The sequence below is a fragment of the Nycticebus coucang genome, chromosome 12 (genome assembly GCF_027406575.1).
Source record: "Nycticebus coucang isolate mNycCou1 chromosome 12, mNycCou1.pri, whole genome shotgun sequence".
Taxonomy (NCBI): Eukaryota; Metazoa; Chordata; class Mammalia; order Primates; family Lorisidae; genus Nycticebus; species Nycticebus coucang.
This window is the reverse complement of record NC_069791.1, coordinates 98596570-98611854: the sequence shown is the minus strand read 5'-3', so window position 1 is coordinate 98611854 and position 15285 is coordinate 98596570. Positions and strand designations below refer to the sequence as shown.

Genomic DNA, 15285 nt, shown 5'->3' with positions numbered 1-15285 from the left:
AGGCTGCTTTCCAGCAGCTGAAGGCAAGAAGGGGCTGCCTGCTATAGCCTCCTGTCTTGGGCTCCCCCAGAATGGGCCTCATTGCTCCACTGCCCCATCTCCAGACTGAAGGCTTAGAAAAGACAGAGGCACCAAAGTCGGCGGCAAGGCCTATTTATTCTGAGGGCGCGCATGCGCTATGGCTTACAAGGCAGACAGCAGTGCCGGTCAGTGGGTTCAGAGATTCAGGGCAAAGGAGGAAAGGACACAATCAACAGAGTGACCATGGGGTGGGGCTAGGGGGATGCCAGGCAGCTGCCAGCCAGGGGCTGAGCCCAGAAGCCTAGGGGCGTTCCTGGAGGCCAGCCCTTGCAAACCCACACTCCCCAGGCCAAGAGCTGCCTTGCAGAACAAAGGGCCTGTCCAGAAGCCGCCTTTCTTGGAGGTGTGAGACCTCTATCCTCTGGCCCCTCAGGGTGAGAGGCAGCATGGGGTAGCTGGGGGGCTAGCCTAGTGATCCCCACATCAGGGAGGGCAGGGGAGTTCCTGAAGCCACATTCTGCCTCCCTGGCCTTACCCCAAAATCCTCAGGAGCAGTGCAGGAGCCCCAGTTCACTCAGTCCCCTGAAAGTCTCTAGGACTCCCATTCAGGATAATTGCTGCCAGGGCTGGGGCAGGAAATGGTTTGCAGAGAAGGATTTGTTTTATTGCAATTATTTAGAGAGTGTCCCAAAGGGGGTGGGGGAGAAGGACTCTGGTATTAAGTAGAAACATGTGTGGAGCTAGAGTTTTTTTGGAAAAAAAACAAAAATAAATTCCTTTCAGTCAGCAGGCCTGGGGCAGAGGAGCAGAGGCTCTCAACCCACAGGTCACCACTCTGCTCACCCCCACACCCCTCTCTCTGCCTCCCTCTTCCCCTCTCTCCCACCCCCCCTCTTCCTCTCTCTCTTCTTCCCTCCCTCTTCCCATCTTTCTTCCTCTCTCTCTCTCCCCATCTTGCTGCAACAGGCCCCCAGCACCCAGCAGGCAGGGGCAGGATGAGGGCTTACTGGGGCACAGGTTGGTTTCTGGGAGGTGGTGGGACCACCCTCCAGCACAGTGATGCTTGGGGGACTCTGGGTGGGGCCCAGTGAACAGCCAGGGAGGACTCAGAAGTTGCTGAAGATCTCACGCTTGCGGTTCCAGTCCATCTGTGGTGCCCTCTTGTTGATGCGTGTGGCTCGAGCCTTCTCCTTGGCCTCAGCTGCTGTGGGGCTCAGGTGAAGACCACTCTCCTGGAAGGGGTCTCGCTTCCAGGCACTGCCATCCTGAGGGTGGGCAAAGTAGATGGGGTGCCAAGAATGAGCCCTAGAACCACACTCCCAGCAGGTGGCCCTTGCGGGGAATCTGCACTGGAGGCCACCTGGTGGTGGCCCCACTGCACAGGCTGATGTGCTCTCAAACACCGACCCCAAGGCCTCTTGTACCCCTGTGTGTGAGCTTAGCAGTGGAAGGGAAGGCACCCAGGTACCTCAGCATCCTTGTCCAAGCCAGGCAGGTCACTTCGGGATGAGCACGCTGAGTCACCATTGAACTGGGAAACCAAGGGCAAGTTGTGGCTTCAGGATCCTCGCCCAGGGAACCACTGCTGCACAGATACATTTGCACACATGCACGCACGCATGCATATGTGCACACATGGCTCAGCAGCATGTGATCCTCCTCTCAGTGACAGGCAGGACATCTCTAGTGTGCTCTAGGTTTAGCTGGGCACCAAGCAGTGACCAGACAGGTGGCTTTGACCATGGCCAGCTCACAGCACAGTGGGGCGGCCTGGGTGAAGGAAGTGCCCACATGAGCAATGCCCAGGGTGAGGCCAGGGGTCTCTAAGGATACAGAGCCTGAAGGGGGACAGTGGGTTGCAGCTCTGACCCCATGTACTCTGTGCTGACCCAAGTTGGGATCCACAGTGGACAGAAAAGCCCAGAGATAGGGCTCACATCTTCACCTACTCAAGGACAGGGGTTTCCAGGGGGAAAGGGAGCCTCCAGCAGGCCTGGAGACCCCCAGATGTGCCCCCAAGTTCTCCTGGGCCCACCCTCTCACCTGGGCAGGGCTGGTCCCATTGGTGACTAGTGACGGCAGTGGACCTGTGGGGATAGTGTGTCAGTGGCAGGTAAGGACCCCCACAGCACCCACCTCTGTGCCCCTGGGGCCATGCCCACCTTCCACATGCTCTGAGGTAGGTGTGACCCGAAGCCGCTTGAAATGCTTGTCCGTCTCAGGGTCTACCACCAGCAGCTGGGCCTCGTCCTCCTGTGCCTTGATGCTGGCAACCACCTCGGCATGGCGTAGCCCCTCTACATTCTGCCCATTCACCTGCCGCCACCAACAAGGGGTCAGCACTACCCAAGGGCCCAGCCAGCCCCTCATACCACCTGGCCAGGTGTGGTATCAAATATTCATCAAAGCTACCACCAGCCAAGGCAGCAAGAGGAGTGCCAGCTCAGGTTCCCAGTGTCTCCCCTCCTCTCAGCAAGGACCCAGGGCCCAGACACAGATACACACACACATAGACAAGGGCCCAGACATGAGCACACACCCCTGAAGCCGCAGTGACCAGGGTACCTCAATGAGTCGGTCCTGAGCACGGAGGCCAGAATGGGCAGCAGGTGAGCCTGGATCCACAGAGCGTATATATTGGCCAGGCCGGGACTTGTCACTGTGCAGGTTGAACCCATAGCCCTGAGGTCCCTTTCGCAGATGGCAGAGCCTAGGGCGCAGCTCCTGTGGGGGGCCATTGACATCATGTACGCATATAGGGCTGGGCTCAGGCTTGGGCTCCAGCCTCCCAACCCCAGAAGCACCATGAAGGAGCCACTGCCCCAAACTGTCCCCTCAGCATCATACCCCTAGGGCAGGTCCCAGATCTCTGTGACAACATGGTACTGGCCCCTGGGGAGGACTGCCCTTTCCTGAGCCCCACTGTGGGATCCTGAGCAAAGCCTGTTTCTAAACCTGAAAACATCTCCTACTGGGACCAGCTGCCTTACAGGGTGGCAGGGAGGGTTCTCTTGGCTCAAGGGCAGGGCTGCATGCAGGCCGGATTGTAGGAAGAGGCCAGGTGGGATGTGCTGCCTCCCGTCAGTCCCCAGGATGGGATGGCTGGCCCCAGGGCCCTGCCTGTGCCCCTTCCCAAAGCTCAATCTCGTGGCTGGTTGTTCCCAGGCCCGGCAGTTTTGTTTTCTCTCCAAAAGCCTTGTGAGGTTAGCTGCGGTGGCGGCTGTGTTTGCTTTCACATTCCAGCAAAAAATTGTGCTACCCCACCCCCACAGGCCTAGAAAGAAGGAGCTGGGGCAGAAGCCCAGTGAGAAGGCTGAGGCCTCCCTGCTCAGTCCAGCCTGGGCACAGACAGCCTCCTGGTGCCCTGTGGGCCCCCCCACACACCCCAGGGGCCTTCCTCACTTTACCTCTGGCATCCTGCCGTAGGGCTCTAGACCTGGGAGCTGTGCAGGCAAGGCCAGGCCCAGTGACCCCCACCCAGCCAGGGCCAGGCAGTGACTGCAGCGGTGGATGGCCAGCGGCTGCTGGTGCTCAATTAAACATGGCGGTGGCCAGAGTGAGCGGGTAGATGGCAGCTCAGGTTTCCTGGGAGTGCTCAGTGCTTGAGGGTGTGAGTAGAGGAAATTGTGGGCCACCTCCCTGCATGTCCTGAAAGACTATGGGCCAGGTTAGGGCTGGGATGACACTGAGGGAGTCTTTCAGATCTCAGGGGAGGTCTCTAGGCCTTGGGCATATGCCGCCCTGCAGCCTAGACCAATTCTGACCACTTCAGCCACCTGGCCTTCAAGCTCACTCCAAACCCCAAATCAGACTGGGAATGGCCAGTGTCAGTGGGCAGCTGCCCTGCCATGGTAGCAAGGGTGTCTTCCTCCCCAGGGCAGGGACCTTCACATCAGTCTGGAGCACCCTCTCCCTGTTTAGCCTGGCTAGACACCCAGCCTGGAGGTCTCCTGCTGCCTGTCTGGCCTCAATATTTTAAGAACTGCGGGGACTCGGCTGAGTAGCATGAGCTGAGCTGGAGGGTGCCAGACCCCCAGATCTCCAGGGTTTCACTGCACAGAGACTGCCTGGGAGGAGTGAAGGAGCAGAGAAGAACCCAGAGACAGAGATAACTATGTGGCATGGGCTTCCCTGGCTCAGGCCCTGGCCCAGGTTGCAGTGTACATGATGTGGTCACAGAGATAAGATGTTCAAACATGTCATGAACATACGGTCATATAGTCACCCACAGATGTGGAGGAGTGGCCCCAAAGTGCTGTCCCTAGAGACGCTTCCCAGGCCTGCATAGCAGCCTGCAGGGGAGTATCTTTCCAGGTCCCCAAATAGGAAGCAGGATCTGACATGAATCTGGAGCCACAAGGGCAGGCTGAAACTCCACCTGTGTTCTCCGGGTCATTCTGGCTTTCCCTATACCTCAATCCAGAACAACCAGGTGTTACTCTCCCACTGTACAAGCTGAGAGCTTCCTCCGAACGTCTAGACTACACCCGTTTTTAGAGCAGGGGCCAGGGGGTACCAGAACTTAACGCCAGGCCCTCAAGTGGAAGGGCTGCAATGCAAGGGGGCAGAAGGGTGCTGGCAGCCCATGAGCAAAGTGGGAGGTACTAGGGGGCAGCAGAAAAGCCCAGAGAGCTGTGAGGAGTGGCGGGAGGGATGCATTGCTCAGATTCCTCCTCCTTGCCCTGGCTCAGTGCACACTTCCTGCCTCCTCCTACCAGGCCCTCTGGCTCCCACGGGCTCCCTGCTGGGCAGCCCCACAGCAACAAAGCTGGGCAAGCCCTGTCCCCCAGCCATGCCTGTGACCAGACAAAGAGGCAGGCATAGGGCTCCCCCACAGATGGTGACTCACCAGCCCTGGTAGAAAAAGGCCTTCATTGTTGCTTTGGGGTCCAGCCTGTTCACATCAAGGTCCTCAAGTCCCTTCTCCATTCCCTAGAGGGCTAAACCCACTTCTAGGCCCACACCCCCACCCTGCCCCACCTAACCTGCACAAGCCCCTGGTGGAGGCTCCGTGGAGGGGCTCCTGGGGTTGGGGCAGGCGGCATAGCACTCCCAGAGCGGGCCATGACAGGGGTGGCAGGCAGCAGGTGTCCAGCCTGAGTTCTCTGGCCAGCCCAAGCTGCCACCCCACTTATCTACCTCCTACTGTGGCTCAGGCTCCCCGGGGATGGGTGGAGACATGGGCACTGAGTCACTTTGGGGAGCAGGATAGTGACTGAGCCCACTCCCCTGTGGAGGCTCCAGCCTGGCGCCCCCTATGCAGCTAAGTTTCCGTCCCAAGAAAGGAAGGAAGGAAACTGATAGAAGGTCCTGCCCTGCTCCAAGACCAAGGGGTGGGGAGACAGGAGGCAAGGGAGGGGACCCCGGTCTCAGAACATAAGACCATCCTGCTGTAGCTCATAGGAGCACCATGTTCTATGCTGCATGCTTGCCTCTTGCAGACCCTGTCACCCCTCACTCAACCTTCAGCACCCAAGGCCCACCCTTCAGACAAGGGTGAGGGCACAGGTTGGGGGCAAAGAGGCAAAAGCGCCCAGGGTCTGTCACCGCCCCCATGGCCCTGGCACCACTAGCTTCTTGGCATCACTGCTAGCATCAGCTGCATACAGCTGCAGCCACCCCCAGCCTGGTGCAGCCCAGGGCTGAGTCACAAATGACTAGGCCTTCATGGCCCCCAATGGAGGAATGACCACATCAGTGTCCTCCCCTGCCTCACCTCCCTGTCCCCAGCTTGGACAGAGGGGCAAGAGTGGCCCTTACACTCATGGGGTCCCCAGCTCTCTATCCCACACCAAAGCAAAACCACACACATCAGGTTTCCGTTCCTTGGCCACCAACACCTTGTCACAGCACACCTGGAGGGTAAGCAGTGCCTCCCATACACACAGGCCGCCTCAGGTGGGTGGTGGCAAGCCCAGTTTGTGGGGGTCAGATGAGGCCCAGTTCCCCTTCTGCTGCTGTGAGCTCAGTTAATGAAACATCAGGTGTCTGGCCAGGAGAGGGAGAGAGCCTGTCCCTCGGAGCTCCTGGAGTCCCTGTCCCCAGGCTGGCCTTGTCCACAAAGGGACCTGCCAGCAGGGCCCCTCTTTGTTTCTCTAAAAATATGCCCAGAGGAAGCCCCTCCCAGGGGCTTCCTGCAGCCCCCCAGAGCCTGAAATAGCAGAGAGGGGGGAAGGTCCCACCCAAGATGCCTCAACCACCCCACCCTCCAGACATGGCCAGAGGGCGGATTTTTCCACCGGAAGGTGAACTTGGCCATTTGTGTCTAAATCAATGGACAAATGCCTGAGGGAGGGGGGCTTCCTCCTGGGAGTGGGACTGGGTACCCAGGAAAGAGGGAGCTCCGACCTTAGCTTGGGGGAAGGGAACCTGGGACCGTGTGCCTCTCACAGTGCCAACAGTCCAAGGGAACAGCCCTGACTACTCTCATGGCCTGCCCTTGAGTGCCAGGGAACAAAAAGTGTCCCATAGGTTCCCATTCCCAGGCTGGGTTTCCCACCAGGAATGCCATGTCCCCACTAAGACAGGCCCCATGAGGCTCATTTCACAGGTACAGCCAGCTCAAGGGGGAAACATGAGAAAGGGAAATGGAAGAGTCAAGATCCCCTGCTTCGGATCAGACACCGCCGCTACCTCCTGCCACTGAATGCAAATCCTCTAAAGGACTTTTTTAAAAAAAAGAAGAAAAGGGCAGAGGGAATGAGTGACAATAACATCCGGGCTTTCAAGAAGGCAAAAACAACACCCTCAGGGTTTTCTTCATGGCCTTGAGGTACATTGCCTCCCAGGCCTGGCTACCCAGAAAGACATGAACAGGCCCTTCCCTGTTCTCTTCCAGGTCTCCTGGCCTGGGGTGGAGGAGCTGGAAGCAAGAGAAAGGTGCTACCCAGCAGGGGCCAAGGAGAAACAACAAATGGGAGGCATTTGTTGGGCTTGCCCCAGAAGCTCCTGTGAGGCCTGCCAGGACCCAGCAGCCTGAGGGGTAACAGGCTGCAGAGACCAGCACATAGCTGACCCAGCCCACCCCCACGCTGGGCCCAGCTCAGAGTGTCCCATCAACTCATCAGCCACAATGCTGCCTTCTGCCTATAGGGGCCAGCCCTATCCACAGCCTTCACAGCACTCTCAAACTCCCCAGACAGACAGACATGCACAAGGCTGGGCACACCCAGACCTGGAATGTCCCAGCAACTCCTGCCAGGGTTCCTCACTCACCGGGCAGGAGGAAGGGAATATAGCCTGTCGGAATGACCCCTCCCTGGGCCAGGTGGCCTTTGAGTATCCCAGATAAGAGGCACAGGCCAGGCTGCTCTGTCCCCACTGGTTTAGAAGTGAGGGAGGAAAGCATGGCCTCCAGTGGCCAAGAGGGCAGTCACCAGGAACACAGATGGTAGTCACTGGGGCAGAGAAGGGAGCCCAAGAGGCAGAAAAGATAGAGACTTCTGGAGGTGACCAGAGTCAAAGACTGTTGTCAGGAGACTGAGACAGTGGCTCTGGGAGGGGCTTGGTGGTCCCTGTGGGTGGAGTCTGCCATACCTTCTTGCCAGCATCAGAGCCAACGCTGCCCATACGCGACCAGTCTGACTTGGGCTCCCAGGGGTCATGCACAGGCGGGAGCCCACGCTGGGCCATCTCCTCAGTGCAGGTCAGCTGTCGTCGGTGCAGCTCCTCATCGGTGTCCTTATCCACCACCAGCAGCTGCGTCTGCCCCTCCACAGCCCTGATCCTTTGCACCACCTGGGAGGAGCAGGGGCAGGGGGCAAGAGCAGGTCAGAGGCTGACACCCTGGGTAACCCATAGGCAGTGGCACCACTCTGGGCTGGCCTGGGCATGGGCAGGCAACTAGACTACCAGGTGGGCGGCTGGACTGAAAGGCTTGCTGGCACCACCCCTTGCCCCCAGCTCCAGCGCTCCCTCCCTCTGCTCCAGGCCCTAACACTGGGGCCCAGGCTGCACAGGCTTCAGGGTCCTCCAGGGCCTTGCCCTCAGCTCAGGGTCTTCCCCAGGAGGGCCGGGGAAAGGACTGCAAGGTGCAGCCAGCTAGATGAGTCAGTCTGCCTGAAAATGACGAAGATGGTGCACCGCTAAACTGCAGGCTTTCAGAATGTATGTGCATCTGCATGTGTGTGTGCTTTTGCTCACATGCATCCATCTGTTTTGGAGTCTGTCTCTCAGTCTGGGTTTGAGGGTGAGTGTGTCTTTCTGGGTCTTTCTTGTTGGTGCAGTGTGGGAGTCTAAACCCCAGCCCCAGAAGCAGCATTCAGATCCAGCCAGTGAGGGGGAGGGGCAGGTCCACCTGTGGCACAGCTGCAGTGTGTTGGCCATCTGTGCGTCTGTGCAGGTGCTTGTGAACCGTCTGGAGCAGGCAGGAGGCCAGCATGCTCACAGGGAGAGGAACAGTACCATTGGGCAGTAGGGAAGAAAGGGTGACGGGACTCCCACCAGCTGATGGGCTCAGCAGGTGTCAACACACAGGCCCTTCTCTGTCCCTCCTCTCTCTCCATGACCCAGAGAAGGGCAGGAGGAACCTAGCCCCCTGCCGCTTCCTATGTGACCCAGACAAGTCCCCCCAAATCTCTGAGTATCACTTTACTCATCTGTCAAATAGGGGTCACAATTGCACTCCTGCCTTCCTGGGATAGAGGGTAGGTCTGACATGGTTCTGTGTGTGAAGCTCTCAGAGACCAGTACCCCGGGGCCTTGGATATGCAGGCGTTATTTTATTATTATTATTTTTTATTTTTATTTTTTGTAGAGACAAGACTCTCATTTTATCGCCCTGGGTAGAGTGCTGCGGTGTCACACAGCTCACAGCAATCTCCAACTCTTTGGCTTAGGCAATTCTCTTGCCTCAGCCTCCTGAGTAGCTGAGACTACAGGCGCCCACCACAACAGCTGGCTATTTTTTTGTTGCAGTTTGGCTGGGGCTGAACCTGCCACCCTTGGTATATGGGGCTGTCACCCTACCCACTGAGCCACAGGCGCCCCCTACGCAGGCGTTATTAGGGCAAGGGGGGCAGAGACTATTAAACAGAGGCTGGGCGCCAACTGTGCCAGCCCTTGGCCCAGCCTACCAGACCACAGCCTCTAGTCCTGACCCCCACCCTTCTTCAGCATACAGCCTATCCAATCAATAATCTGGGTGAAGGGCAGAAGGATGGCAGACAGAAGAACAAGTAAGGCCCCCACTATGGAATAGGGGTTCAGCTCCTAGCCTAGCCTAGCCTGCCCCAAAACTGGTCATGCAGACAGGTCACAGATTCACTGGTGCTGTGAGGGACCCAGAAGACTCAGAGTAGGAGTGTAGGGAGGATTAAGCCCCAACCAGGATCTCAGGTGAGCCAATCCTCAGAAGACAGCCTGCTCTTCCTTGCCTTCCATCTGTCCAACAGCAGGAGGCAGGTACTTTGGCAGTGACCCCTGCTGTACTAAGTAGCCTCTGAGGAGGAGCTAAGAAATGTACTGCCACCAGTGGCCAGCTCCCACTGGACCCAGACACACCTAACCCGGATACACAGTGAAGAGTACTCATAGGCAGGCATGCAGACACACAGGCTTGAATAAGCATACCCCCAACACACACACACACACACACACACACACACACTGCCCAGCTTCTCTGCATCCAGCATTTCAGATCCCACCCTCCCACACACACACAGGTGTGCAGCCCTGTACACTCAATGTACACAGTCCAGCACAAACACAGATGCAGACACACATAGATGCTTTACTGTGACCCCATTCTGGGAACACATGGGAAGATGTGTGTACACACATAACCCCAGAGGGACCTGCCCACACATGAATGTGTGCACACGCATGCATGTACGCACACAGAACGGCCCCCAGGTCTCCACCTGCATGGTGACATCCCAATTTGCCCAACACCCTCGCGCGTGGCACATTGAAGGCCCAGAGCCAGGGCAACCGCACTGCGGGCCCCTCCCTGCCAGAATCCCCCTCCACCCCCGGGACAGGACTGAGCTTCCTGTGGGGGGACTAGGAAGGAGGCTGGCGGCCACTGCCTCCGGGCCACGTCCCCATCGTCCCCTAGGAGCCCCCGCAGGCCCAGATGCCATCCCCGTCGGGCCCACCAGGGACACGCTCCCAGGAGAGGGCCGGGGCGGGGCAGGCACCCACCTGGTGGTGCGTCTCGCCCTCTACGTTGACACCGTTGACCTCAACCAGGCGGTCTCCGGCGCGCAGCGCGGCCGCCTCGGCTGGGGAGCCCGGCTCCACGCGCCGGATGAACTGCCCACGACGGCCCTTCTCGCCGTGCAGGTGGAAACCGTAGCCCTGCTCACCGCGCACCAGGAGGCACAGGCGCGGCCGCAGCGGCTCTGGCGCGGCCATGGCGCCCGCTGCCCACCAGCCGGCTGCGGGTTGGCAACCGCAGGCAGGGGCAAAGGGGCGGCGCGGAGGCGGCGACGCAGGGACCCTCGGCAGCCTCCGGCTCCCGCTCGGCTTGCGTCGCCTTGGGCTCAGACTGGGGCTCGGCTGGGGCACCGCCCCCGCGCCCGCCCTTTCCCCGCCCACGCCGCCTGGCAGCCCCCGCCCCGCGCCCAAGCCAGCTCGGCCGGCCCCTGCCTCGGTGATCGCCGGTTGAGGGGTCTGTGCAAGGACTCTGCCACTGGGACCCCCTCTGCCTCGCCCCTACTCTGGGTAGCCTCCTTGGCTTCAGCGCCTGTTCTTTCTATTCCAGGCACATTTATTGGACACCTACCGGGTCCGTGCGTGGCAAGGAGGCAGGTTCTTGAGGTGGGGGAAGTTTAGAGAAAGGGTCCCCAGGCCAAGGGACCCCACACAGGTACCTCAATGTAAGAACAACGGTACCAGCCCTCCCCACCCTCCTCAAGAAGCCCTTGCTGCACCCCTTCACTCCCCCTGCCTGCTCCCACTCTGCTGTCCCTGTATCTGGATCCCGCCTGCAGCCAAAGCTGCCCAGCCTAGTGCAGTCCCAGGAAGGAAAAGGGGGGGGGGGTTTAAAAGTGGCATGAAGCAGCCTCTCCCTGGATCCTGGAGGCTAGTGACTGGGTGACTCCCTGTCCTTCTCAGGGAATGTTTGGACTATCTGAAGTCTTTGCTGCCTCCTCCTGACCTGGAATGAACTGCCCTGAGGACTTTGGTCACTGAGGTAGGGGCAGTGGTCAGTGCACTCAAGAGCTATACCACATGAAGCAGGACCTACAGGTCTCCCCTCTCCCGCCCTCAACCTTCCCACCTACCCAAGCATGAGTGTCTCCTCTTCCCCAGCTGGACAATAATAATCACAAAGGAGAATCACTGTGCACTGCTGTGCCTCTCTGAGTGCATTTTACCTGGAACTTAGGGCACCCAGGCCATGTTACAGATCAGGAAGCTGAGGTCTGGAGAGGGAAGAGGCCCAAAGCTGTGAGATTTGGAGTCTAAACTCCTGGCTGTGAAGCTCTTTCTTGGTCTCAAATACAGGAAGATGGCCCAGTCCCAGGTACCATCTACCCCTCCCCAGCCTAGCCAGGCCCCCTGCACATACCTGGTTCCTAGGGATCAGGCCCTGCCAGCCCAGACAATTCCCCATGTGGATGGGAGAAGCAGGCTTGGCTCAGTCTTCCCCTCTTCCTCTCCTCTCTCCAGTGCCCTTGGCCTGGGCTCCCCAGCCCCCACCTAAGAGCAGGGCCTGCCTCTGGGCAGCCTCCTGGGCTGTGGCTCCCCTGGGTGCCCACACCCCATCAGCTAGCCCTAAAAGCCACTTAGGCTGAGGCTGAATGGCTGCTCCACCACCCGTACCTCTGCAATTCTCGGTGAAGGCTGCCATAGGCTTCAGCCTGGCTGGCCACCTCTACTGTCTGTCTGACTGTCCAGAGGGGATGCCTGTCTGTACCCAGCCTGGTGCTGCTGCCCTTGGAAACTTTGAGGATGGGTGTGGACAAGTGTCCCCCATCCTGTACTCCACACACCACATTCAGGTGGGGCTTAGGGGTCATCACACAGCAACTAGGCCCACCCCAAAGCTGCCAGCCTGTAGCTTTTTTATTTTATTTTATTCTTTTGTGAGACAAGAGTCTCACTCAGTCACCCTGCGGTTGAGTGCGATGGCATCATAGCTCATAGCAACCTCAAACTCTTGGGCTCAAGCAATTCTCTTACCTCAGCCTCCTGAGTGGCTGGGACTACAGAGGCCCACCACAATGCCAAACATTTCTCTTTGTTTAGAGATAGGGTTTTGCTCTTTCTTAGGCTGGTCTTGAACTCCTGAGCTCAGGCAATCCATCTGCCTCAGCCTCTCAGAGTGCTAGGATTACAGGCATGAGTCATTGTGCCCACCCCCTAGCCTGTAGCTCTGTGGGCATATCGGAGTCCAGGGAAGTGGCTGGATGGGAAAGCCCCAGATTGGGGAGGGGGCAGGTCTCCATCAGGGGGCTTGCAGAAGAACTCCTCACCCACTCTTTAGGGCACTCTCTTCATTAGCCTTGGATCCTCATCAGCCTTCAGCAGCCAGGGACTCAGCTGCATCTTCCTGCCTGTGACTGAAGACAGGATGGAGAACACCACTGATGGAAGGAAGGTAGCCAGGGACATGAGGTCACAGCTAGGGGGGAAGAATCAAAGAACTAGTGCAAAGGACACTGCAGTTACAGAGTAACAAAGGACTTCCTAAAACAAAAAATTTTAAACAAACAAAAAGAAGGAGTACCAAGAAAGGTCACAGAGTAAGAAAGGCAACAAAGATGGGTAGCAAATGAAGTGGGCACCTAACAAAGTAGGTAATAGGAACAAAATAAAGGCCCCTAGAGAAGAGCAGAGGTAACAGTTTCAGGTGGTAGCAGGATCAGTGAGAGAGGCCAGAGTGTGCATGGAGGACTAGAGTACCAGGTAGGGAAGGGTGACCGATGCTGTCATGGGCAAACCCTCCAAGGCCTGGCTCTGAGGCTGATCTTGGGCATAACAGGGCCTGTGACAGAGGTGTGGAGACAGAGAAGGAAGCAAAGGCTTCGTGGTGGGGACTTGAGAAATGTTTGGAGCTTTAAGCTGCCTGGAGTCTCTTAAGAATGGGATAGAGGGGGCGGTGCCTGTGGCTCAAGGAGTAGGGCGCCGGTCCCATATGCCGGAGGTGGCAGGTTCAAACCTAGCCCCGGCCAAAAACCAAAAATAAAAAAGAATTGAAAAAAAAAAAAAAAAGAATGGGATAGAGGGGCAGCACCTGTGGCTCAGTGGGTAGGGCGCAGGCCCCATATACCGAGGGTGGCGGGTTCCAACCTGGCCCCCAGCCAAACTGCAACAACAACAACAAAATAGCTGGGTGTTGTGGCGGGCTCCAGTAGTCCCAGCTACTCAGGAGGCTGAGACAAGAGAATTGCCTAAGCCCAGGAGTTGGAGGTTGGTGGGCAAGTCAGGAGCAACCAAAGGCCTGGAAGATTCCCGGCATCCACGCCATCCCTAAAGGCACCCCTGCCAACTTGGTACCCAGGCGTGAGTCACCTCTGCGACAGAGAGAGAGAGCAGTCTTCAGTCTTTCCCTCCTCTGGGCTGTAGGAGGGTCCACCTGGATGGGGATTGCACTTGGGCTCCAGGTGCAGCAAGGGGCTTTCCTTTGGGCATTGAACCTGCATCCCTCCTGCAAGGCTTCAGAAACGGACAAAAATGGGATGTGGCCATGGACAGAGGCCTGGGCCCTGTCTTAGGTTGGAACAGCTAGTCTGAGGCCCCATTAATGGTCAAGAGCTTCCCAGACAGGCGCTGCCTCCTTCAGAGCGTTAATGGCCTCATGAGCATAACCAGACCTCCTGAAGGCCCCCTCCCTCTGACTGCACCTTGTCTCTTTAAAGCTCGAAACGAGAAGGCGGCACCAGCGCGACGGAAGAAGAGAAGAAACCGAGACCCAGAGACTTGAGCGGGATGGAAGGGGAGAAATGGCGAAGACCAGGATCGAAGAGGGTGGAGGGAAGGAAACCTGCCGCGGAAAACGGGGTGTCTGCCCGGCGGCCCGCAGGGCCCCTCCGCACAGCGCACCACGCCTACCACTCGCTCCCAGCTCCGCCCAGAGCTGGAGGCGCCCGTAGGTAGCTGTCGCCCGGAACAGCTGCCCCGCAGCGCCACCTGGCAGGAATCGGTGGGGTTGCGTGGTCCAAGGGGTTGCCTTCGACCCTAACCAGTCTTGCCAGAAGGGATTGGGGTGAGACTGGCATCCTAGGGGCATGGGAGGGTGGTAGGCCGAGAAGAGAAGCCTGGGCCTACTGAGCCCCTACTTGGCTACCGAGCCCCTACTTGGCTCCCCCTATCTTGGACCTGGCACTAACCTCTCTGGGTACCTACCAACACCATGAAATCTAGGTCCTTCACAAAGTGACCCAGCACTTGTGACCAAACATTTGAGGACCAGTTGGCACCAGGTGATGGCAAGCACTGGGGAAACAGAGCTTTATGTCCCTCAGCTGGAGTAAGGGAAGGCCTTGGGGCTAGGACAGCATGAGGAGAGGGCAATAGGGTGTGTGTTCACCTGGGCTCTTCTGGAATCTACCCAGGGATCCTACAAGCTGGGAGAGGACAGAGGGGAAGGGAGGGGCAGTGAGAGGAAGAGGGAGACAGGGTCAGCCCTGTGGCCCAGCCTGAGGGTACAGATACTGTCCTATAGACGGTGGGAAGCACTTGAGACATTGTGCATTTGGGGGTAACAAGATCAGACATCCATGTTCCTAAAAGTTAGGTTCTGTGAAGAGCAGGGCAGGAGCTGGGGAAGAGTGAGCTCAAAGGGAAAACAGGTCCACCAAAGACATCTGTGGCTACTTCTTCCTCCAGTACAGATCCTGGGAAAGGGCTGGGTGGACTCAAGGTAAATACATTTAGGAGTTCAGTACAGGTATATGGTACACTGTACACTTCCTGGGTGACGGACTCAACTACAACTGGGATTTTACCTTACAAATGCAAACAATATAACCTAGTTGTGTGTACCCTCATGTTAATCTGCAATAAAAAATTTAGGGGTCCAGGGCGGAGCCTGTGGCTCAAAGGAGTAGGGCACCGGCCCCATATGCAAAAAACAAACAAACAAAAAAAAATTTAGGGGTCCAGGTCCATAGAATGGGTGAAGTAAACAGGAGCCTTCTCATTTGTGGGTTGGGAGAAGGATGCACCTGAGAGATCAAGAAGAATGACCAGCGAGGGAAGAAGGGCAGGAGTGTGAGAGCTGGTTCCCCAGGGTACCATTGGGACCACTGTGTTCCTCTAGTCCTTGCTGGGTGGCCCTAATAGACCTTGCAACATGGCCTAGGGAGAGCTCCA

At 57.8% G+C, this 15285-nt stretch overlaps 1 protein-coding gene across 2 annotated transcripts; it reads right to left on the bottom strand.

Moving 5' to 3' along the window:
• Nucleotides 1-137: 137 nt before the first annotated feature.
• NHERF2 (NHERF family PDZ scaffold protein 2) lies at nucleotides 138-11225 on the bottom strand. 2 transcript variants are annotated; one of them, XM_053557199.1, is made up of 7 exons: nucleotides 10165-11218; nucleotides 7558-7758; nucleotides 2587-2745; nucleotides 2184-2337; nucleotides 2065-2108; nucleotides 1490-1552; nucleotides 138-1286 (listed from the first exon to the last, which is right to left on the bottom strand). In XM_053557199.1, exons 1-7 carry the CDS (start codon nucleotides 10375-10377, stop codon nucleotides 1128-1130), a joined length of 993 nt encoding a protein of 330 aa, XP_053413174.1. In that variant the 5' UTR covers nucleotides 10378-11218; the 3' UTR covers nucleotides 138-1127. The 2 variants fall into 2 exon arrangements, with proteins under 2 accessions (XP_053413174.1, XP_053413175.1); XM_053557200.1 differs by lacking the exon at nucleotides 2065-2108 and having other exon boundaries at nucleotides 2158-2337; nucleotides 10165-11225.
• Nucleotides 11226-15285: the final 4060 nt, after the last annotated feature.